The sequence below is a fragment of the Diaporthe batatas genome (assembly GCF_019321695.1).
Source record: "Diaporthe batatas strain CRI 302-4 chromosome Unknown Contig00009, whole genome shotgun sequence".
NCBI classification, from domain to species: domain Eukaryota; kingdom Fungi; phylum Ascomycota; class Sordariomycetes; order Diaporthales; family Diaporthaceae; genus Diaporthe; species Diaporthe batatas.
In genome coordinates this window covers 2,066,192-2,091,570 of record NW_025408556.1, presented here as the reverse complement: position 1 = coordinate 2,091,570, position 25,379 = coordinate 2,066,192, and the positions used below count along the sequence as shown (strand labels likewise).

The 25,379-nt window shown below is 54.8% G+C and overlaps 9 protein-coding genes across 9 annotated transcripts; 7 read left to right on the top strand and 2 right to left on the bottom strand.

The window, feature by feature from the left end:
• Positions 1-553: 553 nt before the first annotated feature.
• Positions 554-2,214, top strand: KVR01_008097 (uncharacterized protein; the record flags this gene model as incomplete). The annotated part of the gene is made up of 3 exons (XM_044786371.1): positions 554-764; positions 834-1,074; positions 1,167-2,214. 3 exons carry the CDS (start codon positions 554-556, stop codon positions 2,212-2,214), a joined length of 1,500 nt encoding a protein of 499 aa, XP_044643075.1.
• A 1,398-nt stretch (positions 2,215-3,612) lies between these two features.
• KVR01_008044 (uncharacterized protein) lies at positions 3,613-5,513 on the bottom strand (the record flags this gene model as incomplete). The annotated part of the gene is made up of 4 exons (XM_044784489.1): positions 3,613-4,373; positions 4,442-4,527; positions 4,604-5,282; positions 5,354-5,513. 4 exons carry the CDS (start codon positions 5,511-5,513, stop codon positions 3,613-3,615), a joined length of 1,686 nt encoding a protein of 561 aa, XP_044643022.1.
• A 729-nt stretch (positions 5,514-6,242) lies between these two features.
• KVR01_008008 (uncharacterized protein) lies at positions 6,243-9,245 on the top strand (the record flags this gene model as incomplete). Its single annotated transcript, XM_044794136.1, has 1 exon — positions 6,243-9,245. One exon carries the CDS (start codon positions 6,243-6,245, stop codon positions 9,243-9,245), a length of 3,003 nt encoding a protein of 1,000 aa, XP_044642986.1.
• Positions 9,246-10,021: 776 nt separating this feature from the next.
• KVR01_007796 (uncharacterized protein) lies at positions 10,022-11,389 on the top strand (the record flags this gene model as incomplete). The annotated part of the gene is made up of 3 exons (XM_044788860.1): positions 10,022-10,093; positions 10,273-10,791; positions 10,865-11,389. 3 exons carry the CDS (start codon positions 10,022-10,024, stop codon positions 11,387-11,389), a joined length of 1,116 nt encoding a protein of 371 aa, XP_044642774.1.
• Positions 11,390-12,272: 883 nt separating this feature from the next.
• KVR01_007688 (uncharacterized protein) lies at positions 12,273-14,137 on the top strand. Its single transcript, XM_044789683.1, has 3 exons — positions 12,273-12,306; positions 12,378-12,907; positions 12,986-14,137. The coding sequence occupies exons 1-3, from the start codon at positions 12,297-12,299 to the stop codon at positions 14,036-14,038; spliced, it is 1,593 nt and encodes a 530-aa protein (XP_044642666.1). The 5' UTR covers positions 12,273-12,296; the 3' UTR covers positions 14,039-14,137.
• A 514-nt stretch (positions 14,138-14,651) lies between these two features.
• KVR01_008299 (uncharacterized protein) lies at positions 14,652-16,195 on the top strand. The gene is made up of 3 exons (XM_044791793.1): positions 14,652-15,086; positions 15,194-15,427; positions 15,551-16,195. Exons 1-3 carry the CDS (start codon positions 14,894-14,896, stop codon positions 16,039-16,041), a joined length of 918 nt encoding a protein of 305 aa, XP_044643277.1. The 5' UTR covers positions 14,652-14,893; the 3' UTR covers positions 16,042-16,195.
• A 1,389-nt stretch (positions 16,196-17,584) lies between these two features.
• Positions 17,585-19,192, top strand: KVR01_008271 (uncharacterized protein; the record flags this gene model as incomplete). Its single annotated transcript, XM_044781618.1, has 4 exons — positions 17,585-17,603; positions 17,661-18,235; positions 18,284-18,894; positions 18,967-19,192. 4 exons carry the CDS (start codon positions 17,585-17,587, stop codon positions 19,190-19,192), a joined length of 1,431 nt encoding a protein of 476 aa, XP_044643249.1.
• Positions 19,193-19,339: 147 nt separating this feature from the next.
• KVR01_007845 (uncharacterized protein) lies at positions 19,340-19,852 on the bottom strand (the record flags this gene model as incomplete). Its single annotated transcript, XM_044787841.1, has 1 exon — positions 19,340-19,852. The coding sequence occupies one exon, from the start codon at positions 19,850-19,852 to the stop codon at positions 19,340-19,342; it is 513 nt and encodes a 170-aa protein (XP_044642823.1).
• A 785-nt stretch (positions 19,853-20,637) lies between these two features.
• KVR01_007944 (uncharacterized protein) lies at positions 20,638-24,781 on the top strand (the record flags this gene model as incomplete). The annotated part of the gene is made up of 4 exons (XM_044792015.1): positions 20,638-20,943; positions 21,029-21,255; positions 21,333-21,605; positions 21,663-24,781. Exons 1-4 carry the CDS (start codon positions 20,789-20,791, stop codon positions 24,779-24,781), a joined length of 3,774 nt encoding a protein of 1,257 aa, XP_044642922.1. The 5' UTR covers positions 20,638-20,788.
• Positions 24,782-25,379: the final 598 nt, after the last annotated feature.

Genomic DNA, 25,379 nt, shown 5'->3' with positions numbered 1-25,379 from the left:
TCAGTACGGTCAGCCCTACAGCTGTTCTAACCCGCGAGGCACACTCGATGCTATGCTGCCGGGTGGTGGTGCAGGGTTCACGAGGTTACACCCGCCTGGCCTGATGTTTACATCCGATCTTGAAACATTCGGCCGAAGCTCAGAACGCAGCCCTTGGGGGCGCTTGGGTGCTCTCGTGCGGCGCTTTAGCCTCCCACTAGGACACATGTTTGGGTTTCAAGACTTACAAACCGTTCGACCATTTGGGATGATGAATGCGGAAAGGGTCACGACCTGCCTCCACGCTGGCCCTCAGGCGCGAGCGCGACTCAGGGACAGCTCGGGACAGGACGCCGTCAGATGGTCTTTTAATGTACATCACCTCGTCCCCCCAAACCTCCGATGGTAACGTTTGATCGATCTGTAAAATATTATTTCATTCTCTTCGTACCCGTTTTCGCTCGTGAAAGTGGACTCACATTTAGCCCAGGAGCTTCCAACAATCTTTATGTAATCCAAACTTACAACTTACGTGTCTTAATACCATTGCGTTCGCTAATACACCTTCGGCACGATGAAGGCCGCTCTGATCTTGCTCGCGGCTGTGCTGCAGAGCATCGCAGTGACGGCCCTCCCATTGACCTTGGATGCGAGGTCGCCGGCGAACCCTTTTGCAGCCGCGGTGGGGCCGCGGGCGCTGGGACGTAACAGAGACGAGTCTGTCCCTCAAGCAGCCAAAGCCTTCGCCGGTGATGTTGCCATCGTGTCTTCGTCCCTCAATGGCAGTGCGTATATCTCCCCGCGCCTAGTTGGCCTGAACCAAGAACATGTACTGACCAGGCTATGCTTAATAGTGGGCCAGACGATGGACGAGAGGGAGATCAGTACCATGGCACGCCGGGCCTTCATCGCTGAGAAAGACGAGGACCAGCACCGTGCTGTGCTAGATAACGCCGCCGACGGAAGGGACGCCAGGCAGTCGAACAGGAAAATCGTCGACAACACGCCCATCGTTCTAGACGGCCTCCAGTCCATGATGAGGAATCCATCCATGAGGAACGTCATGCGACAACTGTCAAGAGTTGAAGAGGCAAGGTGAGAGGCTCCTGACCGCAAGCATCAAATTCTCACCATGATATGTTTGTGAATCCCGGCATACACTAGCAGTGCTAACAAGTGCCCCCCAGGAACGCAAACATCCTGCCCAGCATCACGCAGCTATCCAACAGCGCGCTGGAGAACAGCGGAAGCAGCGGACAACAAAAGGTGTTCGAGCCAACCACCGGAACTCAGAGCCTGCGGCAGCTGATGGCGGGTGGCGGGACTTCCGCCACAGGAAACACTGGCGGCGCCGCTTCCACTGGACAGGGCAAAGGAGCCGGCGCTGCGGGTGCGGGAACCACGACACAGAAGGGAGGCGCCGGTTCTGGGACGGCTACAGGAAACACCGCTTCCAAAGGGAACTCACCAGCTGCTTCCAAGGGTACAGGTGCCAACACCGGAGCTGCGACACAGAAAGGAGGCGCCGGCGCTGGAAAAGCTACAGGGAAAACCGCCGCCCAGGGGAACTCCACAGCTGCGGCCTCTGGCAAGGGCAAAGGTGCCGAAGGCGCTGCCAATATCGGAGGCGAGACCCAGAAGGCCGGAGCCGGCGCAGCTACGGGAAACACTGCGGCCAAGGGGAACTCGACCACAACTGCGACCTCTAGCAAAGGCAAAGGTGCCGAAGGCGCTGCCAATATCGGAGGCGAGACCCAGAAGGCCGGAGCCGGCGCAGCTACAGGGAACATCGCTTCCAAGGGGAACTCAACAACAGCGGCAACCTCGGGTCAGGGCAAAGGCGCCGGAGCCGCTACCAATGTTGCTGGTGAACCTACAGGAGCCATCGCTTCCAAGGGGAACTCAACGATAGCTGCAGCCGCCACCAAGGGCAATGGCACCGCGACCTCGGGCAGCACGGCTTCGAAGGGCGGTGCTTCGGCCGAGGGAGCAAGCAACGAAGCCGCCGGCTCGAGAGGTGGCGCCTCCGCTGAGACGGCCGCGGCGTCAGAAAATGCCAGCACGAAAGGGGCCGGTGCTGCCACCACCAAAGGCGGAGCAGACAACGCTGCCGCCGCTGCTGGAGAGGACAATCCGGCCGCCAGCCAGGGGGCTGCCGCCAAAGGCAAGACGAATGGCGCACAGAATGGGGGAGGTGCTGCGGGTGATGAAGATGAGGAGGACGACGATAATTAGATATACGAACCTAATTGGGGCTAAACCAGGGGCCCCCTTTCACGATCGCAGCTGGATTGCATCATCACCCACCTGGGCAAGCTTGTACTGGGACTCAGACGATCGCGGGTCGAGTCTGCAGGTCTCGTGTGTCAGGCTGACTGTCGACATTGTGTTGTGCGTGCTAATCATATTCACTCGCTAAATTCGTCGCTTCGTGCACATGGCGTTGCATCGTGACATGCTTTGTAGGCTTGCTAGTTTCGGATTGACTGTTGAGTTGCATCATGTAGACATTTGTTAGGCCACTTGTGCCCCTGCTTATCAGGAGATATTATTGTGTTTCAGGACGACGGTTGACAGTGGGGGACTGGAAATGGCCAGTGGGTGTACTGAATATAGGAGACGATTTGGATGGGTTGGGGGCATTTATATAGAAGGGTTTTGTATGGATAATCATTCAGAACCGAACCTCGGGAGTTTTGATAAACTCTCCAGACACATGTTAGTTAGACTCTCGGTACGTTGATGTCACATGGTACAAAGGCAGTTGAGAACGTCAGGTATACCTAGGTAAACAGCTGCCAGTGCACTGATCCCTTGATTTTCAGCCCGAACTCATCCCTTATCCCCATCGCCAAGGTTATATGCGACATCATAATAACGAGGGATAAGTTCTTCTTGTCATCAATGGCACATGCCAACTTGTTGAGAAACATCTTTTATGCGCTTTCTGACGAGATTTCGGCTATGACGAAGGCCTGGTCGCAGAAAACTTTTAGGTGATATACTGAGGTTTATCCACATCCCCCGAGGTCTTTGAGAGAGCAATTCCCTGGCTGCAGTGATGCATTGAAAGTTCATCCCGAAACATCACGCTGGGTACATCAGTCTTGGTATAAGCTGTAGTCGTTGAAAGAAATATCATATCAGGAAGCAATGTAGTGGCAGTCCGTATCAGAGCAAAATTTGGTGTTTGGTTGAATAGTTGAGAGACCAACTGGACTGAACAAGATTGGACGAGCTGCTGGGACTTATAAATTAGCCGAGTACCGTTAATGAAAAAAGAGTCTATAAGTTGTGATGTGTGATGATAGCTAAGGCGAAAAGTAGTGAAGTCAAATATTATTATGATATTTGCAGACGTGGGTAGATCTGGCAGGAGATATCATACACATCCAAAACGCTGGGGCCGGCAGTAGGGAGTGTCTACATTGACTGGTTATCGAGAATCTTTGGTCACTATAAATCCTAGGAGGCCAGAAGTAACCTCTTACAACATTCTGTATAGTCAACACACTCTATTAGTATCGCCTGGCTGATACGGCTCCAAACTCCCTGGAGGGTTGGAATGTTGGATGCTGCGGATCGTCTGCCACGAATCCCGCGGGGAAAACACTCTGTAATCCGGACCAAACCCTACAAATCCTTCCCCAAGACAGGGACATCCACCTGCCTTGGTTTACTACCGCTACTCTCTGGATCTGAATGGACGCCTTCAACAACCTCTGATTCTGGCACGACTCCAAGCTTGAGGGCCTCGTCAGGTGTAAAGGTACCATAGTAGTCCACCTCGTCAACCACGCCCAGCCCGGCGGGTGGCCAGATCCTGTTCAGTACATAGTGCGCCACAAAGGAGATCGTGAAGCCCAGCGGGAACGCCAGGTAGAACAGCTCGCTCCAGGCGCGCCCGACGCTGACGCTGTCAGGCGTGACGTTGGCGGCGAACCCAGGCAGCTGGGTGGCGAAGCCGAGGACCCAGGCCACGAAGCTGCGCGGGTTGAACCCGCCGGCGAAGTAGTAGATGCCCTCCCGGCGCGGGTGGTACAGGTCGGACAGCTTGATCCTCTGCCGCCTGACGAGCCAGTAGTCGCAGATCTGTATGCCGATGATGGGGCCGAGGAAGACGCTGTAGGCCGACAGGACCGAGATGAACACCGCGGCCGACGAGAGCAGCTCCCAGGGGCAGAGGGCGACGCTGAGGAGGAGTCCGATGTACGCCCCTCGGCGGATGTTTATGTAGGAGCAGAAAAGGCCCGCGAGGTCCATCCCTGCGCTGTAGGCGTTGTCGACTACGTTGATGGCGAGCTGGCAGGCGAGGAGGCCGACGCCTGCGAAGAAGGCGCCGGCCCTGGAGGAAGAGCTATAATCATTGTCGAGCCACCTCTGGGCCATGTCGGCTTTTGTCGCGGGTGGTCAGCTACAAGTCGTTGAAAAGAGAGAGTTCTATGTTTTCCCTGGGACTTACGTGGGTTCCATATTGCCTCGCCCCAAAGACCCTGTGTTGCAGAGGCGGCTAGACAGCCGAGGAACGGGAAGATTGTGCCAAAGAATCTAATGTGGCTCGTTTAGCAAGGAGAAGCAGGGCATAATCATAGTACTAGTGACCAACTTCCGAGTTTTTACTCACATTATCGAAAACCACTGACCAAAGACTTGGTCTCCAGGCCGCCTCGCAAAACGCGAGTAGTCGTTGGCATTCGTCAGGCCGACAGCGATGCCTCCGATGACGGTGGTCACACCTGACACGATCGACCACCCAAGATCCCGAGATGTCATGGGTTTCGCGCCCTGGGACAGTAACGGCCCGCCACCCTTGGCTGCGGCCAGCGACCAGATCAACATGGCCACGAGAGTCGTAGCCGCGAGCAGGTTCAACACCAGAAGCAGGCGCTTGATCTTGTGAGGCGGTATGTACAGCACGGGCGCCATGGCCACGTTGAAGAGGATCCACCCGACGAACTGCTTCGTCTCGAGGTGCGACGACTCGGGGAAGACGTTTGGCAAGTTGTGGAAGCTGGGGAAGATGGCAGACAGGATCACGGCGATGCACAGGCCCCCCGTCCAGCTCTGCACAGAGAACCACACCAAGCTGAGGATGATCCGTTGCACGATCTGGAGGAAGGCGCCGTAGGGTCCCCAGACGTACCGAGAGACGACTGGAAAGCCTATGTGCCATGTTGCTCCGACGTAGCCGTTGAATATGGCCACCAGGGATATTATGATCTTGCCGATGAGTGTCGCGAGGACGGCCTGCCACACACTGAGACCGGTTGCCACTAAGGACCCACCAAGTTGCCAATTTGAAACTTGTCAAGAGTTATCTGTCAGCAAGCTGTTTCTTTCAGACTACATATTCACAGGAGGCGAGTTCGCTTACTGGCGATCTGGTTGGTGAGCCAGAAGGAGATGAATGTCCAAGTTGTCCACGTTCTGCGCGGAGGAGGCAAAGGTCGAATGTCATCGTTGATCCATATGTTGGCCACTGACTTATCCGTACCGGACAGTCGGATCGCGCTCAGAAAACGTTGTAGCCTCATGTTAGAGGAGGTGATGTGCCTGTGTGCGGTGTCGTCTACATCTGTGTCAACCAGGTGGTTTCCGACAGGATGGAAACGAGTCGGCTAGTGCAAGAAGCAATGGAGAATGCCGTAGTGCATCATACGACCAAGGTTGCAGCGGCCGGAATGATTCTAATAGCAGCATTTAGAGACTGGCAACTTATCATCCGTCGGCACCCCAAACGTGCCCAGGTGTTCACCCGCCAGGAAGCAACAAACCTTGATAAGGCTAGAAAACACCTCCAGTTCCTACTAGTGGTGACCGGCGGCGGACTTTTCCTATCTCTAGGCGCGTCGGTTCAGCGTTGTGCCACGCTGTTAGCATGCCGAGATCGACCTGGTCCGATCTCGTTAGGAAGCCTATCCCTGGCAAAGTCCCCCGCCCGCCGGTACTGCACCGGATGTCTTTGCCGGTTGAACCAGTGGAGAACCATCTGGTCGGTATTTGTGAATGATAACGATCTCGGAGTGTCACCAATACTATGAAGTATTAGCGAAGGTTTCCGGCTACGACGATTTGGTCTTCTCAGTGCCCCGATTACAGGTCTGGCTCATTTCTCCTGAAATGGCGAGCGGGCATCTGCCCCAAGCCTAAATTCTCGTCATACCGATCCTGAGGTCACACCCGAGCTATAAACAGCGTACTGTGTGTTGGCCTGACCAGTGCCTGTCCTCCCGTTGTACCATTACACCTCCCCATGACAAAACATGACACTTGATAAATCCATACGCATAGGCGTGGACGTCGGTGGCACAAACACTGATGCAGTGGCCGTCGATGTGGCACTCGCTTCTCGAGGCCACCCAGAGCGAGGCGTGCTCGCCTTCAAGAAGACGCCAACTACTCCAGATGCCACCTCCGGCATCGAGACGGCAGTACGAGCCGTTCTGAGATCGGCCGGAGGCGGAGGCGGCATCAATACGGAGCGTATCGCCAGCGTCACCGTGGGCACCACCCACTTCATCAACAGCGTGGTGGAGAGGGACTCGCGCCGCCTGCAAAAGGTCGCCGTCATCCGCCTCTCGCGCTCGTTCCTGCGAGAGGTTCCGCCATTTGCAGACTTCCCGGAGGACCTGGCGGCAATACTGAACGGCTACTGCGGGATCGTGGACGGCGGCCTGCACATTGACGGCTCACAGGAGGCGCCGCTGAAGGAGGCGCAGGTTGTCGCCGAGTGCCAGAAGATCAAGGCTTTGGGGCTGACGGCCGTGGTGGTGGCAGGGGTATTCTCGCCCATCGACGAGACCTTCCAGCAGGAGAACCGTGCGAGGGAGATCATCCTCCGCGAGCTGCCGGGCATCGACGTCGTCTGCTCGCATGAGGTGGCAAACATCGGGCTGCTGGAGCGGGAGAATGCGAGCATCTTGAACGCGGCCATCCTCAGCTACGCCAGGAAGACGGTGGGGCGATTCAGGCTGGCCATGAGGACGCTGGGCCTGTCGTGCCCCCTGTTTATCACCCAGAACGACGGCACCATATTGGACTCCTCCTCAGCCGCCAGAATGCCCATCAAGACGTTCTCTTCAGGCGCGACCAACTCGATGCGCGGCGCTGCATACCTCTCTGGGCTTGATGCGGGCGGAAGTCAGTCTGCTGTTGTGGTTGATATTGGAGGCACCACATCCGACGTGGGTGTGATCCTCGCCAGTGGCCTCCCGCGGCAGGCTTCCGCCTACGTCAAGGTCGCAGGAGTGAGGGTGAATTACTCGATGCCCCACCTGCATTCTATTGGCCTCGGTGGCGGATCTCTTGTCCGAGAGGTGGACGGCGGCGTGCGAGTCGGACCAGAGTCCGTGGGGCACTTCCTTACCGAGGAAGCACTGGTGTTTGGTGGCCAGACCTGCACAGCCTCGGATATCGCAGTGGCGCTGGGAAGAGCAGAGATCGGTACAGCGACCGCAGTGAAGCATCTCAGCGACGGCTTCCTCAGCTCTGCGCGAGACCGCATCAAGACTCTTCTTGACGCCGCTATCGACGTGGTGAAGACGTCCGCAGACCCGATCCCCGTGCTGCTTGTAGGCGGGGGTGCTGTGCTGGCCCCTGAGGACATTGCGGGCGCGTCTGAGGTTGTGCGGCCTCCCTTCCACGATGTCGCTAACGCGGTGGGGGCGGCCATCTCGAGAGTCTGCGGCAGTGTCGACATCGTCCAGAACACGAGCGAGCAGACCGAGGCGCAGGCGATCCAGCGCGCCAAGGACCTGGCAGTGCAGCGCGCCATATCGGCGGGGGCTGTCGAGAGTAGCATCTCGATCGCGGAGGTGGAAAGCATGCCGCTGCAGTACGTCACGAATCAGGTGCGGACCATCGTCAAGGCAGTCGGAGACATCGACTTCAGGGCCCCCATGCTTGACAACGCGGCCGACGAGGATCTGTCCGATATTGACGACAGGATTGAGGAGCACAAGAATCTACATATCAAGACCGTTGACGCCCAAAGGGTTGACCCGTTCGCATACAAGCCTCGCATCGAGAAGAATGCGCAGGGCATACGGGAGTGGCTTCTCAGCGAGACCGATCTGGCATGGCTTGCGGATGGCTGTTACGTGCTTGGCTGCGCGGGTGGAGGCAGCCCTGCAGCAAGCGTCCTTCAGCTTCGCGACATAATCAGAGACGGCCACAAGATCCGGATAATAGACCAGTCCTCTTTGAGAGACGACGCCCTGATCTACTGGGGCGGTCACATGGGGTCCCCAGCTGTCTCTGTTGAGAGGCTGCAGGCCCTAGAGACGGTCCAGGCGTTCGAGGTTCTGATGGAGTACATGGGCCATGACAAGTTCGACGCCGTGATGGGCTTAGAGATTGGCGGCGCCAATGGGATGGAGCCCATGCTGGTGGGCTCTTCAAAGTTCTTTGACAGCCCCATCATCGACGGCGACTGGATGGGTAGGGCCTACCCGACCTATTGGCAAACAACTCTGGCCGTTCACCGCCCGCTTGAGCTTTGCCCCTGCGCCATAGACTCGGGTGATGGCAAAAGTATAGTCATGACACGGGCTCCCGATGACGAGATCGTTGATAGAGCACTCAGAGCGTCGTGCTCCGAGATGGGCAGCCGTGTGGGCATGGCGGCCAAACCCACTACGACTGAACTCGTGAGAAAATACGGCGTCCTCAACACGTGCTCCCTCGCTTGGAGAATAGGCAGATGCATTGCAAGGTGCGAAGCTAGCAACACGCTTTCCACGGTCGCCGAGTCCATCATCAACGAGGCAGGTGGGCCAGGTGCTGCGAAAGTCCTGTTCAGGGGTAAGATTGTGGCGGTGGAGCGCCGTCTTGTCAAAGGACACTCGTACGGTACTGTTCACATCGCCGCCTTTGAAAACAACGACTTGGATGATGAGGCAGGGAGTTCGTCCATGACCAGGTCGGCCGCCGTGGCGTCTGGAGGCACTCTCAAGATTCCCTTCAAGAACGAAAACATTTTTGCAGAGCACACCGCTGCGGACGGTACCCAGAAGGTGATAGCATCGGTGCCGGACCTTATCGCAATCCTGGACAATGGTTCCGGTAGAGCACTCGGTGTGCCGGAGTTTAAATATGGGTATCGCGTAACCGTGGTTGGCATTACCTGTTCACCGAGGTGGACAGATGTGCCCGCAGGCCTCGACATTGGCGGCACCAGGGCATTTGGATACGATGATATTGAGTACCGGCCTCTGGGGCACTACGTTGAGCCTAGAAGTGTGATCGCAGAGTATGGTCTCGCCTAGGAGTGCGTGAAAATTTAGAATTATGAGTAGTTCGGGGCACAACCTATCAGCTTCGAAGACATAACATTGAGACCAAGCATTATAGATACTCTTTAGCAAATGCCGGAGAGCTACACGGTGTCTGGCCGACGTGCTACAATCCCTAGCTTACGCACATGTTGAGTTCGCTATGAGAGCCCACAGTTTGCTGAACAATGTCGAGAGGCCACTCACTAGAGGCACAGAGGGCGAGGGTGCCCAAGTACTGTGATTCTTGCTGGCAAAAGTCCCTGGGTACCAGGATAAAGGGTTTCTTGTTCGAGGTCGAAGGAGTAGTGAAGCCGTAACTATGAACTCATGGGCACGAAATGAAGTCAGAGGAACAGTCCGTGCCGCGAAGTCTGACTCCTGCGACAGTCAACCTGTCGCTCCGTGAAAGGGGGAGCGCGGGGCAGGCTGGCCGTCGGATCTTCGCTTGAGCCACTCAGCGTGCCACCGAGAGGATTGCAGGTTTGCATGATGTTGGCTCTACACATTCCAAATTGGGAGACGATCATCCTCCGAGCCAAAACCAAGCAGGTTGTGTTTTCATTCTGTGCTGTTGCCTGCAATTCTGCCAACCGGGAAAACTTGGCTCGCATGAAGTCACATCTGTTCTAATAGGTTCCTGCCTTGCAAAACGTCGATGTTGGCTGCACGACAGAAACCGCTTTGAGTGAATTCTTGTCCTTTCCAACCAGTTACTCCGTTCAATCAGGATATTATGATCGGTCATCTGCATGCTGCTGCCCAACAGCATGACACTGGAGCCTTGGCAGACGTGGGAGCCTCCACATGTGCACAAGTACGACGCGGCTTCTGGAGCCCGTGTCAGTGACGGGAGAACGTACGCACTACCCCTACATCCTTGTGAGAATTACTTAAGTAGGCAGATCTAACAGCAACCCCAGCTTTCTCACCTCATTCTGACCTTCCTTGGTACAAAGGTCCTTGGCAATAGCCGTTCACTGTGACAAAGCACCGCCTCCATCCTCTTGCCAATCCATAGAAACAATGGCGTCTTCAGTTCCAGGGCGTCTTCAGTTCCAGGGCGTCTTCAGTTCCAGGGCGTCTTCAGTTCCAGGGCGTCTTCAGTTCCAGGGCGTCTTCAGTTCCAGGAGCGCCAGAGCTCATTTTCGGCTGCGGTGGCCTTGGGAGTGAGTTCAAGGGAAAGGGCTCGATAGCAGAGGTCCTCCAAACGCTCAAAGATATGGGTGTCAACCGTCTCGATACGGCGGCTCTATACCCCCCGGACGATATGGGAGCATCGCAGCGTCTTCTCGGAGAGGCCGAAGCCGCACAAATGGGGTTTGAGATCGATACAAAGGTTAAGATCGGCTTGACCGGATTCAAGGGAACCCTAGAGCCGAAGAAGATCGCAAGCTCTATTACAGAGAGCTACAATAGCTTGAAGCTAGATGATCGGGTTATCAACGTCTTTTACCCACATACCCCAGACGTAGCCACCCCTTTAGAGGAGCAGGCTGATGGGTTTGACGCACAATACAGAAAGGGGCTGTTCAAGAAGGTTAGCAAATATCAGGATGTTTCCAAGGATGAGAAAACTACTTCAGCTGGTCAGATGTTGATCTTCACTACAGCTCGGCGTTTGCAACTTCTCGGCCGACATGCTCGCTGAGTTCATCGACATCTGTGAGCGCAAGGGCTACGTCAAACCCACGGTATACCAGGGCCTATACAACCTCATCGACCGCCGCCACGAGGGACCGGTGGTTGACCTAGTCCGCAAGCACGGGATGCAGTTCGTCGCCCATAGCCCGCATGCCAGCGGGTTCCTACGTGGGTCTCTGACAACCGGTCAGGTAGAGGGGACTCGCTTTTCCGAGGGGAATATCATGTCTCTGGACGCGCGCCGGTACGACAAAGAGAAGTACCACGCCGCCATCCGCCTTCTCGACAGTACGCTCGAGCCTTACGGCATCCCCAAAACGGAGGTCTCGCTGCGGTGGCTCGCATTTCACTCGAAGCTCACCACCCAGGATGCTATTATCTTCGGGGCGAGCAAGATGCATCAGCTCGAGCAGAACATCGCAGCAATTGGCAAGGGTCCGCTTCCTGAAGAGGTTGTCGAGGCTTTGGATCGCTTCTGGGAGGCTTGGCAGTAGACAGTTATGGATGCGGACAATAGGGCCTTCATTAAGAGTCCAGACCGGGATGGGAAACTGGCCCTGGGAATTCTGAGTTTATTTGTTCCGTAATTTGACTCTCAGTATGCTTGTAACTTGCTGTATTTGTTTGTCGTGATTTGGTTGTCAGATGACTTAGGAAGTTGCATCGCGTACTGAGTGTTACAGGCACTTTTTCACACAATTAAGACAGTTACAGCCTCATATGTTACCAATTCGCACTAATCACGGTCCAGAGATCCTCCAGACCAGTCGTGCTCTCGGCTCATGTTCTGAATCAATGGTTTGAACGGCGAACACACGATGCTTGCACTCGACACCGGGACCATAATTCCCCCGCGGCAGAGGACATAAAATATCGTTGAGGTCTAAAGCCACTTTCAAACTCAGATTTGAACTAGGAAAACATAATGTGCCCAATGAGACACAAAATTCCAACCCAAAACATTGTATAGATCACTGTCAGTCGGTTCGTTGGGAATCAGGGACTCAATGACATGTAGTGGCCGATTTATGAGCTGCAGTAGAGACCAATGGTGGAACGGTCGGACGAGTACTGAGGCTTCGGCGGCCTGGCAGAGTTTCTCTGCCAAATGCTTGTGGAGGCGTGCATTCGCTTACTGAGGCATCTGACAGCACAAGGCAAGCAGATGGGGCAACACATTGTCGGAGGAACCGAAGGCGGACAAGGACGCCTGTGTGGTGTACATAAGCGCGTGTTGCGGGGGCCATGTCCAGACCGCAGCGGCTGCAGACGAGGTCTAGCGAATCAACATGTTAACTATTTTGGGACAAGCCAATCCTTCGCGTCGGCATACAGTATTTAGGGTCCCCTTTGCCTCGATGTTCAACGCAAGCGTCAAATTGATCTACTTACATCGACACCATGACTGAAGGTGAGTGGTCCTTTTCCAGTGGAGGTAAAAACCATTCGATTTGGATAAACAAAGGCTAAAAGTCGTAGCAGCTCCCATCTCACCAGGCCTTGATGCTGAGAGCCTGGCGGAATTGAGGGTCAAGCTCGATGACTGCACCCGAAATCACCAGTGCGTCGGCGCGAGAAATGCAGAACTACCCAAGCGCCTTCTAGATCTCAAACCTTACACCACGAGCCCAGACCGCATCAGGCTGGTAGAAACGGCGGAAGACGTCCCCAGGATCTCGGACCAGATAATCGACTATGCCGTCTTGTCGTACTGTTGGGGAACAATGACTGCCTTCACTACCACATCTGCCACCCTAAGAAGTCGCCGGGGCGGCTTTGACGTAGCCCCGATGCCTGCGACGCTGAGAGATACAGTTGAGGTCGCTCGCAACATGGGCTTCCGCTACCTCTGGATAGACGCCTTGTGCATACTTCAGGGAACCCGGGAAGATGAAGTGGCTGCAGCGGACTGGCAGGAAGAGGCGGCGCGGATGCACTGGATCTACGGCAATGCTTCTCTCTGCATCGTCGCGGCCGGGGCGTCAGACTCGTGCCAAGGACTGATGCACAAGGTATGCTCCGCAAATTGCGATCCAGCTTAGGGGGAAATCCCCAATTGGGACTGCAACACTGACAGATGTTCTTCAAAGGATCCGAGGGTCACCACCGACGAGGGAATAGCGGAATGGCTAGCCAAGGGGAAGATCCCCATCGGCTGCGAACCCATCTCCAGCCGCGCATGGTGTTTCCAGGAATGGCTCCTACCCAGTCGCCTGCTGGTATCCGCCAGTACGGGGGTATATTACACATGCGGGCAGCATGTCCTCAACGCTTCCGACCCGGACTACGACTTCAGGTTCCCCCGCTCCCGTCAGGATCTCATAGCCCTGGAGGACGAGGCGCCCGCGAGCCGCAGGAATGGCAGCTGGCAGATCATGGCGATGAACTACTGCAACCGCAGCATGACCGTGCCGGATGACAAGCTTCCCGCGCTGTCTGGCATGGCGCAGAGGTACGCCAGCCTCATGGGCTGGCCGCACGGGGACTACCTCGCCGGGCTGTGGAGGAGCACCCTGGTCAGCGACCTTCTCTTGGTCCGCCAGGAAGGCATCTCGTCCATCTCGGCGTCGCCTGAGCCCTCCACGACAGGCCGCCGCTATTCACGGGCGCCGTCCTGGTCGTGGGCCTCGATGGACGGGAGCATCGTGTACCACTCGTTGCGGGACCCGCAGGTCCCGGAGACCGTGCACGTGCACAGTTGTGTCACCACGAAAGCAGGTGTTGGGGGGGATCCGTTTGGTCAGGTCGTGTCTGGCCAACTAGATCTGGGTTGTCCTTACATGAAGGCATGGGCCCGGCCGTTGGTCCAAGAGGAGGGTGAACTGTACTTCCTGCTTCTCGACGCAGACGATGAGTTTGTTAGCCTGCTGACAGTGGATGATCCCGCCGAGATGGATGCAGACCGTGTTATTATGTCCACGGGGCTGAGGTTCCTGCCAACAGGTCCATCTGATCAATCGAAAGATATCATGGTATACTGTCTGGGGCTTATGTTCGGAGACAGTGCACGCAAAAGCGATGATGGAGTTCGTTGGGAGGGAATTGCTGTGCGACAACTGGCCGACAACAATTATGCTCGCGTGGGTACATGGGGGACTGAGGAGTTCAAACCTGTAGGAGAATCGAGGTTCATAATTGTCTAGATGTTTGGATTGAGTTGCTTCTATGTGTTCAACACCCAAGAGAACACGCCTCTCAACTAACGACATCTACGGGAGACTAATGTGGATTTGCCTCTTTGACTAGTCCTTCTACATCTGCTAGATCACCAGAACAGTCTGTGACATTTACCTCAAAGGGAGGGTTTTCAGCTTCTGTTGGCTAGTCAGCCTGTAGTTGATGCAAAAGAGACCAATCACATCGGCCCTACACTCTACGCAAGGAAGCTGGCTAATTCCACGAGGACCATCTACCCCTGGCCCCTGACCTTAGCATCGACCTGGGGTTCGTTCGTGGGGTGTGGGTTCGCTCCCGCGCATCCAATAGGCGGGCAACCACTAGCCAAGTGTGGCAGGTGGCCGAGTCTTGGGGCCTCCCTTCGCCCTTATTCAGGTGCTACGTCCGCCGCAGGTTCGTCCGGCGTGGCGGAGGGGGCGTCCTTGATTGGCCTTTGCAGCCCTCGCCGCCCTTCGACGCGCATTTAACGATGTCGCCGCCCAGAGCTGGACGGGGCAAACAAGGACTTTAGACCCGGGGACAGCAATCTATTTCATTGGGGCCAGCTTGAAGGGGGAAATTTCACATGCAGCACCGTTAGAAGGGTTCGCAGTGTAGCTTTTTTTTCTTGAGGGGAATTTCGTCGTGGATAAATAATCGTTTGCCCGCGTGATATGACCACCTGGGCACTCGGTCAGGCTGGTCTGTCTGTCGAGTCAGTCATCACGGGGGAGATCGACACCGCGACGGCCCTTACATTCGCTTCCATTTATTCAGCGCTCGTTTGTGGGACACACCTTACTTCACAATCAACGTAATTCGTCCTCTCCGCCCAAAACAATATGGGCATCCGTTCGTTCTTCTCAGGGGCCGCTGTCGCGGCACTCGCCGTGTCAGGATGCCAGGGTATCCGCATCATCCAGTCCAATGACGACGGTTGGGCGGAGCTGTACCTGCGGTCCTTCCACGACTCGCTCCTCAGCGGAGGTCACGACGCCGTGGTCTCGGCCCCGGCGGAGAACCAGAGCGGCAGAAGTAAGTCACTCCCGGCGGTGAATCACTCACCGTCCTGGCACTGAGACGGGCTCTGCTCTGCCACGTCTGATACTCGTCCCTGAATGAGAGCTGATTCCATCCCTCAGGCTCACTCGACGCCGATCCGGGTCGTCGCACGGCAGCATGCCAGTACGACAGCTGCCCGGCCAACACCAACGCCCCGACGGGCACCAACTCGTCTGACACCCGTCTGAACTGGGTCAACTCGTTCCCGGTCACGTCGATGCGCTTTGGCATCAACAGCATCGGCCCTAGCCACTGGGGCGGGGCGGCACCCGAGCTGGCCGTTGCGGGACCCAACGTGGGCTCCAACGTGTATCGTAAGCATATATGAAAGACCCCGAGTCCTACCCTGACTGGCGCAACCCACCTTGTTCGGGGAATAGTTCTCCGGGGGTGGATCCACCGCGGGCTTCCGGACCAGGTGGACTAACACACAGCAGTCCAGGTGCAGTTCTCCGGCACCGTCGGCGCCGCATGCTACGCGGTCGGCGAGGCAGGACTACCAGCCATCGCCTTCTCGGGCCTCACGGACGGCACCCTCCCCTGGAACACGGTACCCGTGCCCGCCCGCAGCCTGATCTACGCCGACCTGGCCGCGAACCTGACCAACGCCATCATCGGCGCCGGCGCCCCCTACCTGCCCCCGGGCATCTTCCTCAACGTCAACTTCCCCGAGGTCACGGGCGCGTGCACAAACGCCGACAACTTCAAGTGGGTCATGAGCCGCATCAACCCGCGCACCATCTTCTCGGCCCCGGACGTCGACACGTGCGGCAGCACGGCGCTGCCCACCGACATGAGCGTCGTTGATGCCGAGGGGTGTCACGTGTCCGTCAGCGTTGGCGAGTGCAGGGACAAGTCGACGGCGGACGCGGCGAACCAGAAGGTCGTGCTGGACAAGCTTGGCAGTTTCTTCTCGTGCTTGCCGTGAGCTGGGGGCTTTCTGGGTACATATTGTTGTTACTGTTCAAGTTGTCTGCATCGAGAGGCTCGAGAGGATGTTTCGGCACGGCTCATGCGACTTCAGTATATATAAAATCAGCGTTGATATCGGCCAAAATTCAAAGGCGCATTAGTGATCTCCACGTTGCACGTGTTGTTCAGACACTCTTGTCGGGTTTGATTCTCGTTGCAGCTTTTGCGTGACTCGCTTGGCGTGTCAATCCGGCCCGACTCGGCACATATAATTGCACAGTGATTGGGTTTATGACAGACAAAGTTTTGTCGATCGGTTGGCATGAGCAGATAGAAATGGTAATGATGATGACCACCGAGGAGGATGGACATTGTCATGACTTGCCACAAGCTTCTGATTATGCCGACAATAAAGTTCTGACATTACCACAGGATGGCAGAACCCAATCACAAGCCAAGTAGTATGTAGATTATCTAACCACATCCAAGCACACCTCGCAAACTCTATTCGGACTCTTGGCCCGCCCGAGATAGCATCTTGCAAACGTAGGTTTCCATTGCCTATTTACCATGCCCCTATAACCTGTTCATTAGGTTGCATTTTAACGTTACGGGTTGAGCCGAATAATATTTTGCCGAGGGAATAGTTCCGCTGCGCCGCTGTGCCGCCCGTCTGCCGCTCCTCACGGCGTACGACAGCTGAGTCGGGACAAAACTTGTCGCCGCAGCAATCCCTGGTACTGCTCGTCATTTGTCTGCTCGCAGTGGTTCGGATCTGAAAGACGGGCTTGGCCCTACCGGGCCTACTGATTGTTCCCCAGGTCTGGGGGAAACAAATTAGCGCAGCCAGGCACACACACCTGACTGACAGCACTGACAGCCTCAAACCGCTAAGCTTGTACTGTGGCCCAGTCTGTGGGATGCTTAGCCCAGCTAGGCCACAAAAGTGTGATCGACGCGTACTCGACTGCCCCAGCCCGCAGGGGACAACGGCCGCTAGAGAGGGCGGGAACTCGCCTGGAGTGATACAAGGCGTGTGCCCAGGGTGCTTGGCAGAGGCGACGGCGCCCACTCGCGGGAGGACACAGGAGAATACAGCCATCACAAGCAATACACCATGTCGGGGACTTGCTTGGACGCCGGCAAATATCACCGCTGATAATACCGCGTCGAGAAAGTGCCAAGATCACTGGCCCTGTACCCCGCAGATTTGTGTTCTTGGCTTGATCCACAGACTTGGTTCCCTTGGCCCTTTTTTTTTCCCATCCCCGTCCAGGATTCGAAAATTTGATGCCGTTGGGCGGGATGGATCTCCCGTGCGTTGGCCTGGATGGCGCATCATTGCTATAACAAGACTGACTTCCCCTGTGTCAGTCCACGTCTTTTTGCTGGTGGCGGTGCCTGCTGTTACATCTAGATAGATCGTCATCAGTCTGCCCCTGGCTAAGTACGGGTGCACTCCCGATTCTCGCGGGTAGAAAACCTTACCCGGTCGACTTCTTGTTCACGAAGACGTCCATAACTCGCAAACATTCTGGGCTGCATTTGTGCTTTACGAGATGGAGAAGGCAATCGCAAGTATGACACCTCGAACGATGCTTGGGCGACGAACAACTTTGCTGACGTGACTCGCAGTCGAGAAGGATGTGCTGCAGAGCCCGTCCGAGTCCAAGTCTGAGCTGGGCAATGGCTTACAATGGACAGAGGAGGAGGAGACCATCCTGAGGCACAAGATGGACTGGCGCACGGTGCCATGGGTAACGGTCCTATACCTGCTCTGCTTCCTCGACCGCATCAACATCGGCAACGCCAGGATCCAGGGCATGCAGCAGGACCTGCAGCTCGAGGGCCTCAGGTTCAACTGGGCCCTCTCCATCTTCTACATCGTCTACCTCACCGTCGAGGTCCCGAGCAACATCATCCTGAAGCGCGTGGGGCCCCGGTACTACCTCCCCTCCCTGGTCGTCGGCTTCGGCCTCGTCTCGATGTGCTCCGCCTTCATCCAGAGCTACGGGGGCCTGCTGGCAGCCCGTGCCGTCCTGGGGGTGTTCGAGGGCGGAGCCATGCCCGGGTTCGCCTTCTACCTCAGCTCCTTCTACAAGCGCAAGGAGCTCCTCTTCCGCATCGGCATCTACGTGTCGGCGGCGAGCATGGCGGGCGCGTTCGGCGGCCTGCTGGCGACGGGCCTGTCCCGCATCCCGGACTGGGGCGTGGCGTCGATGCGCATCCACACGTGGCGCAACATCTTCTTCTTCGAGGGCATCATCACCATGATCATCGGGCTCATCGCCCCCATCTGGCTGCCCGGGTCCCCGGCCTCGTGCATGTTCCTCACGGACCGCGAGCGCATGATCGCCACCGAGCGCCTGGTCCGCGAGCACCGCTCCCAGCCCGACGAGAAGGTCACCCTCGCCCACGTCAAGCGCGCCGTCACCAACATCCACAACTACACCTGCGGCCTGGGCTTCTTCCTCATCAACATCACCGTCCAGGGCCTGTCCGTGTTCCTGCCCACCATCCTCCGCGACCTCGACTGGACCGACACCAAGGCCCAGCTCTACAGCGTCCCGCCGTATGTCTGCGCCTGCGTCGTCGCCGTCGCCATCGCCTACGCCAGCGACAAGACGCGCCACAGGGGTGCCTTCCTGGCTGCCTTCTCGCTGCTGGCTATCATCGGCTTTGCCATCCTGCGGTGGGAGACCAACCCGAATATCAGGTACATGGGCGTCTTCTTCGTGACCGTTGGGGCGTTCCCTGGTGGTCCGGGTTTCCTGGCCTGGGCGATCAATAATGCTGCTGGGCCAGCTGTGCGTGCCGTGACTAGTGCTTACGTCGTGACTGTCGGAACGATCGGTGGAATCGTTGCTACGTAAGTCTCCTCGACCCTCTGTTGATCTTCTCTTTTTACGCGACCAGTCTTGTGGATCCTAACAACGTGTAGATGGACGTACATCCCCGCGGACGGCCCAGCCTATCGTACAGGCCACACGATAAACCTCGTCGGACAGATCGTGGTCGTATGTCTGTCACTGTTTGGTATTGCCTACTGCAGCTGGGAGAACAAGCTGCGCGCAGCCGGGAAGCGTGACCATCGTCTCGAGGGCCGCACCCAGGAGGAGATTGACCAGCTTGGTTACAGACATCCAGAGTTCAGGTACATAAAGTAGCGCGGCACATTGGACATTACATCAGCTTGCATAATACTGTACGAATTTAGATTTGATTTCTTGATTGTGGTGCTCTGAACCATGCTTGTACATGGTCCTATCCCTGATCCCGACCTTATCGTCCCCCTTCCCCTCTCCTGGAAGCTACTACTTTTGATATGCGGAATAGAGGTCCTCGTAATCACTCCTAGTTTGATCCATCAGGTCAGTGAGGACAGCCAGCTGGGAAAATGGACCGCTGCTCGTGTTTGCAGACACTGGCGGGATGGCGATCCGACGCTTCTTTTTTGGCCTTGGAGAAGGATCGGACTTAGAAGGGCCAGTAGTCCAGTCTTCGCCAGGGGGTTGATCTACATCTGAGTTCGAGTCCGCCCTTGCATCTTTATCCTCTTTGTCGTGCGACCGGTGACTAGGCTCATCAGGCTGTTTCGGCAACAGCTCCTCGCGGTCGACTTGGCAAAGCGGCCAACGGTGACCCTTCTGACGACAAAGCTCGGCGTCCGAGCCGCCACACCAGCATTGGGCCTCGGCGGATTCGATAATCTCGAAGTCTTCTGTGCCAATATCTGCGCCTGCTTTGACTACGACCCAGTCGGTGTCCTCATTACACTGCGAGGGACGATCGTGCCCCTCGTTTGCTTGCGTGCTACTACTCGCCATTATTGATCACAGGTTGTTAATGTGGCAAATTGATAGTTCCATAGGAAGAGTATTCCCTGGAGCTCATAACCGCTCCTTTTCTCTCTGGGTTTAAATAACATGTTGAAGTATTACAGTCACGGATGTGAGTTGACACCTAACTGGGTAGGTGACTGACAAAACCAACGTGACATTGAGGGCAATGAGTAAACCTCAAGTTCGAATTATCCTCGTCAAATACTAAGTGAGGGACGAAAAGGGGTGAGACACATTTGAAGTGACTGGTTTAGAGTTCAAGTACAACGGCGATTGTCAAAATTGCCCAGGTGATCGATACTCGGGACCCAAGGGTGATACCATGTTTCCAACTTGACCCCCTCTCTGGTATTAATAATATGTGCAACGACTCAGCGCTATGACGCAGCAGTCCCAATCCGCCCGGCTCTGGGCAGCGGGCTCCAGACGTGCGTTCTTCCCACCATCGCTAAGGGTGAGATGCTACCACCGGATGCCCAATATGCAAGAAATACTAGCTTCCAATTCATGATTCACCAATCACAGTTACAAATTTTTCTAGGCACAGTCTGCTGCTGTCTGTTCCACGAATGCGCCACTATGCAGCACCACCACATGCATATACAGTAAGTACCAATGTCCGGGCGAGAAAATACGCCACCATATGCAGCTAGTTTTCATGCACGAAGATTTTGGACAGCTTTCTTGTGCGACACAGGCAGCTCATTCCCGGACCTTAGCCAAGCCCCCGAGCCTTGCGCCCTGAAGTGTTTCCAGTGTAGACTTCGAGAGTCGCATGCAAGTATAAGATCCCGAACACCCCGCAGTTTGTCATTCATTTCTTTCTAGTTGTTGACATAGCTTTCCATATTCATCCATAAATCCCTGCCTTATATTTACCTGATTCTTTCTCCAACCTCATTCAAAACACCTAATCCCACAATGTTGTCTGCATTTGAGCGTCGTCAAGCCAACGAGGACAACAAACTCTGGCGCGAAAACGCAGTTGCAATCCGTCAGCTATATCAGGATAAAAAGAAGACCCTCAAGGAAGTGAAGGCGATCATGGAAAATGAACAGGGTTTTCCCGTGACGCCGTAAGTAGACTGCCTTCGTTGTAACTGTCGCCTTTGGGCATCCCGTGGAGGGGCCAGAGCTGATTTTAAACTAATTGGGTTTTAGATTATCAACATGGGAAGTCAAATTACGAGAACTTGGAGTACTAAAGAAGCTCAAGGCTCAGGACTGGTCTGTCATTTACCAGAACATCTGTCCGCGATTGAAACATCACGGGAAGAAAGAATTCCAGAAGCCAACAGTCATACACATTCATGGTACCAAGAGACCTTGGGACAAGTGTTGGAAGGAGATCAGGAGAAACCGTGCCTTGATGCAAAGGCATCATGAAGGTTTGTAAAAATAATATTACTCCATACTGGCAGATTCAATGCATTTAGCATTCATTAGCTAATCTTGCCCCATACAGGTCCCCTTCCTCCACTTCCCAGTTTCGTAACTATACGCACACCATCGCCAGAACTGCTCGGAACTATTTTCCAGAGAAAGTCACCCAAGCGTCTTCATTTGCTCATCCAGCAACTGTTTCAAACAACACTTCTCAGTCTGCAGCCGATCTTCGAGATCGATTCGTCATCTCTCCACGAACAGAACCACACATCGGTTTGCCCGACCCCGGACTCAGTGTACAAGCTATGCCTCCAAGGCATTCCATTCACTACCCTCCTTGAGAGAGCGTCATGTATGTTACGTTCCATGTTGGTCTTGGTTTCATCAAAACCACTAACAAGTGTGGAAGCGCAAATGCTCTCTCCTCGCCCTGCTCTCGGATCCGGAGAAAGCCAACATTGTGACAACCGAATCATTCAAGCAAGCGACCCCTCAAGCACTTTTGCTAGTTCTGGCCATACCAAGCAACTGGAATCTCAACTGAGTAGCTTCTATGCTCGGCTCTCATTGGAATTCGCGTCTGAACAATTAGCACTTAATTTTGATAGCCACCACTACTTGTCCATGGCCATTTATCTGCTCTCGAACAGCAAAATATCAAACATCTCATCATCGTTCGAAGTTTCGATGTCAGACATTCTTCGAACATTTCTTGAATTTGTTTCCAGGCGATTGCTCTCAGACCTCTTCCAAAGTCAATTGCTGAGTATCAAAGCTGCCTGGGAAAGCCTGCTCAATGGTGCTCAAGAGCTCAAGAACAAAGAAGCCTTCGAGTTCCTCATCAACATCGGGATGCATAATGAGTGGCTAGAGATACACCACAGTGGACACGAGTATCTGTTTTCCGCGGCCCGCATGGATTGCCGAGAGATACTCACGGCTCTCTTGGACAGAGGTTTCCGAGTAACTTCATATCCCTTTCTATTCCCCAAGGACCATGATTCAATTATTGTGGAGGTACTTGATCGCAGCAACCTTGAATGCGCAAAGCTTCTAGTGCAGCACTGCGACGTCAACCACGAGTTTGAATATAGCAATTATAAGTCAAATCACTTTGCTATGTTCATCACAGACTTTGACGACACCAGGCTGGACCATATTCATTGTCTGAGATTCCTCCTGGAACAAGGTGGCAATGTTGACTACGTATTTCATACGAACTGTCCCCTCTTCTTGCTGTCTTATGAGGAGTTTGATTATGCAGTCCATGAAGAGATTCAGAGAGTATGGCCGATTTCCATACTTGACTACGTTTACTACTACCATCGCTCATTTTTCATTGAGCTGAAGACGTATAGTAAGACGACAGCACATTTCAGACGAGCGATAGCTCTCTGGAACCTTGAACAGGGCGTGGATGCGCTTCGACAGTATTTAGATTCCGCCAGGCCTTTCGCAGCAACAGTTAACAACAGTACGGTTGACCAGAAAACCCTGGAGCGAAAGGATCAATACCTCGAGATACTCTTGGCAGAACAATTTCTCCTCATCACAGTACTTCCCGAGAAAATGGTTTTATGGAACAGAGTGACAGCCTTGTTAGAGATGGTGACGAACATCGTATGGTTGCCAAAGACAAAAAATATACCGGCCATCATGCTATACGCCACTGCTTGCCTCGCTACTTCAGAGGATGGGCAACACAGTCAGAAGGGATTGGAGATTATGCAATGGCTTCTGGCAAGAGGTTTCAGAGTCAACAGCGAGGCTCTACTGGTTGCTTATGAATACGGTGACATTGCCGTCATGCAATACCTTGCCTCATTTTGCGATGATATCAAGGTCGGGGGCGAAAGCGTTCTTATTGCTGCCGTTAGGAATGACGACCTTAAATCAGCAAGATTGCTTCTGGATATCGGTGTGAACCCCAATTCCAGCACAATCACGGAAGATGGTTGGGATATGAACGTTTTCGAGGCCGCCGGGTGTGGATCGACTCTTGCTACGATGAAGTATCTGGTCCAAGTAGGGGTGAAGCCAAGGGTTGGAATGTTCGGCCCTCGCCCTTCACTCGCACTGGTCCACATGTTTCATTGTTTGAAGGTTGACGACATGCTCAACAAAGTCCAGTACATAGTTGAACAGCATGTGCTGAAAGACGAGCCACGATGGTCATCCTTGCCTCTTCTTGAGTTATGTCTCCACGATAGGGTTCACGGCATAACTCAGGGTGCCAACGACCTACCTGTGAGAAGGGAGATCTTCAATTTCTTGTTGAGTAAAGGGGCAGGAATAAACTCGGGGTCTCCTCTTGCGGATTGGATAGCTACAGGCGGTGGACACGACCTTGTCCAACGGATGCTGAGTGCAGGAGCAGATCCGAATGCGTACTCATTTACCGTACGTGATCCAGATTACCCGAAGAACCACTGGTATGACCATCGGGCAATAATAAGCAGAACACCACTACAGGCCGCAGCTGGGATTGGGGATTATACACTAGTCTGCTTACTGCTAGAACACGGAGCAGACCTGAACGCACCAGCGCTTGGTGGACACCTGCAGGGCCACACAGCGCTGCAGGCTATCTGCGCGTGGGACCCAGTGCGACGGGAGGAAAGGCTCCGGAAAGACAAGATCGTACAGCTGTTACTTGACAAAGGTGCACACGTTAATGCTGCAAACTCTTCTGGACGTACAGCATTGATGGAAGCTGCAGTGCTCGGAGATATATCAACTGCCTTTGTTCTCCTAAAGTATGGTGCTACACCTAACGCAATATCGAAAGAGGACGACTGGGATGGACCAGTGACGGCTTTGGACCGTGCCGCTACGTGTGGCCGTCTGGACATGGTCAAATTCCTTCTCAACGCCAACGCATTGAGTTCAACAGCGTGGTCCAACGGTGGAGACTACGAGGGGGCAATAGAAAAGGCCAAGACCAACGACTATTTTGGAGTCTCGCAGCTGATCCAGAGCCACTCAGCCGAACGAGACCGATGGAATGCGCCGTCCGGAATGTCCGTCGCGTCAAGCATTGACACACGATATATGCAGCAACCGCCAATGCTCCGAACCAACTCGCCCACGACCGCTCGGCCCCAGTCTCGAACGCAGTTTATTGCCGCAGAAAGCCCCTCCAGTGCAACATCTTTGGACCAGACACATGACCCATGCCAGACGCGTGATAGAGAAGCATTCGAGAGCAGTCCCAGTGCTCAGGAATCAGAAGCGCATGGAATACCCGGGGCAGAGGTGAACGATGTGACTTGGCCGTCCGAGTTCGAGGATGTTGTGGATGGACCACAACTGGCAATCGCCTGGAGGGACGAGTCCAGAGATGAAACCCACGGAGAGACTGGAGATCAGGCTCTTCATATCGAGGAGACTTCGTCAGGGAATGACGCATCGTTGTATGAACCAACAGGGCAGTGTTGGGTCGTGGAGAATCAGGGCTCGGCCCTGCTGGGGCCAAGCAGGATGGCTGAGAATGTGTTTATGGGCTTCCCGGGATCTCAAAGTCCTTGAACGCGATTTCATTGATGTCTGTATTGTCAAATGAATCTCATAGCTGCAGAGTGTGTGAATGCCTTCCTCATTACACACAACTCTGTATCTGTCAGGTTCACCTTAGGGTCGCATATTCGAGGGCGCACGTAGGCAGGATCAACATGTGCTTCTTGATGGTTCCAACTTCAGTACATCCAGCTACCTAGGTACTACCCTACCCGCATCGACCACTAATGATCATGATTCTATATCAGCACTTGTTCATGGTTATAAGCTACGTATATAACAGAATCAATTTACAGCCCCTCCGGCGGGGTTCTCTTAATCTCGTGGGCCTCCACGGCCGAAGGAGATGAGGGAGTGCGGAGATGTGAGCACGCAATAACCTCTGGGAGCACACCATCTGGCAGCCACTTGGCGGAGTGTGGCATCCGAACCGCACCAGAATGTTGATGATAGCTCCTTTGCAGATGTTCAGTACGAGCGTCATCGGAAGTCGTAGTCTGCGTCCCGGATATCGCAGTGTTCATCTGGAAGGATTCGGGGCCAGCTCAACCTCGACACTGCCGAATGGGCACATCCTCGGCAGCACCCCATTCGGGCCCTGCCAAGCACC

Excerpts from the sequence above, each read along its gene's own strand:
- KVR01_008299 (XM_044791793.1), top strand. The coding sequence starts at position 14,894 with ATGGGCATCCGTTCGTTCTTCTCAGGGGCCGCTGTCGCGGCACTCGCC. Across the intron at positions 15,087-15,193 it reads GGAGAACCAGAGCGGCAGAA|GCTCACTCGACGCCGATCCG; the intron begins GTAAGTCACTCC and ends TCCATCCCTCAG. Across the intron at positions 15,428-15,550 it reads CGTGGGCTCCAACGTGTATC|TCCAGGTGCAGTTCTCCGGC; the intron begins GTAAGCATATAT and ends AACACACAGCAG.
- KVR01_007688 (XM_044789683.1), top strand. Across the intron at positions 12,908-12,985 it reads GCCAAGGACTGATGCACAAG|GATCCGAGGGTCACCACCGA; the intron begins GTATGCTCCGCA and ends TGTTCTTCAAAG.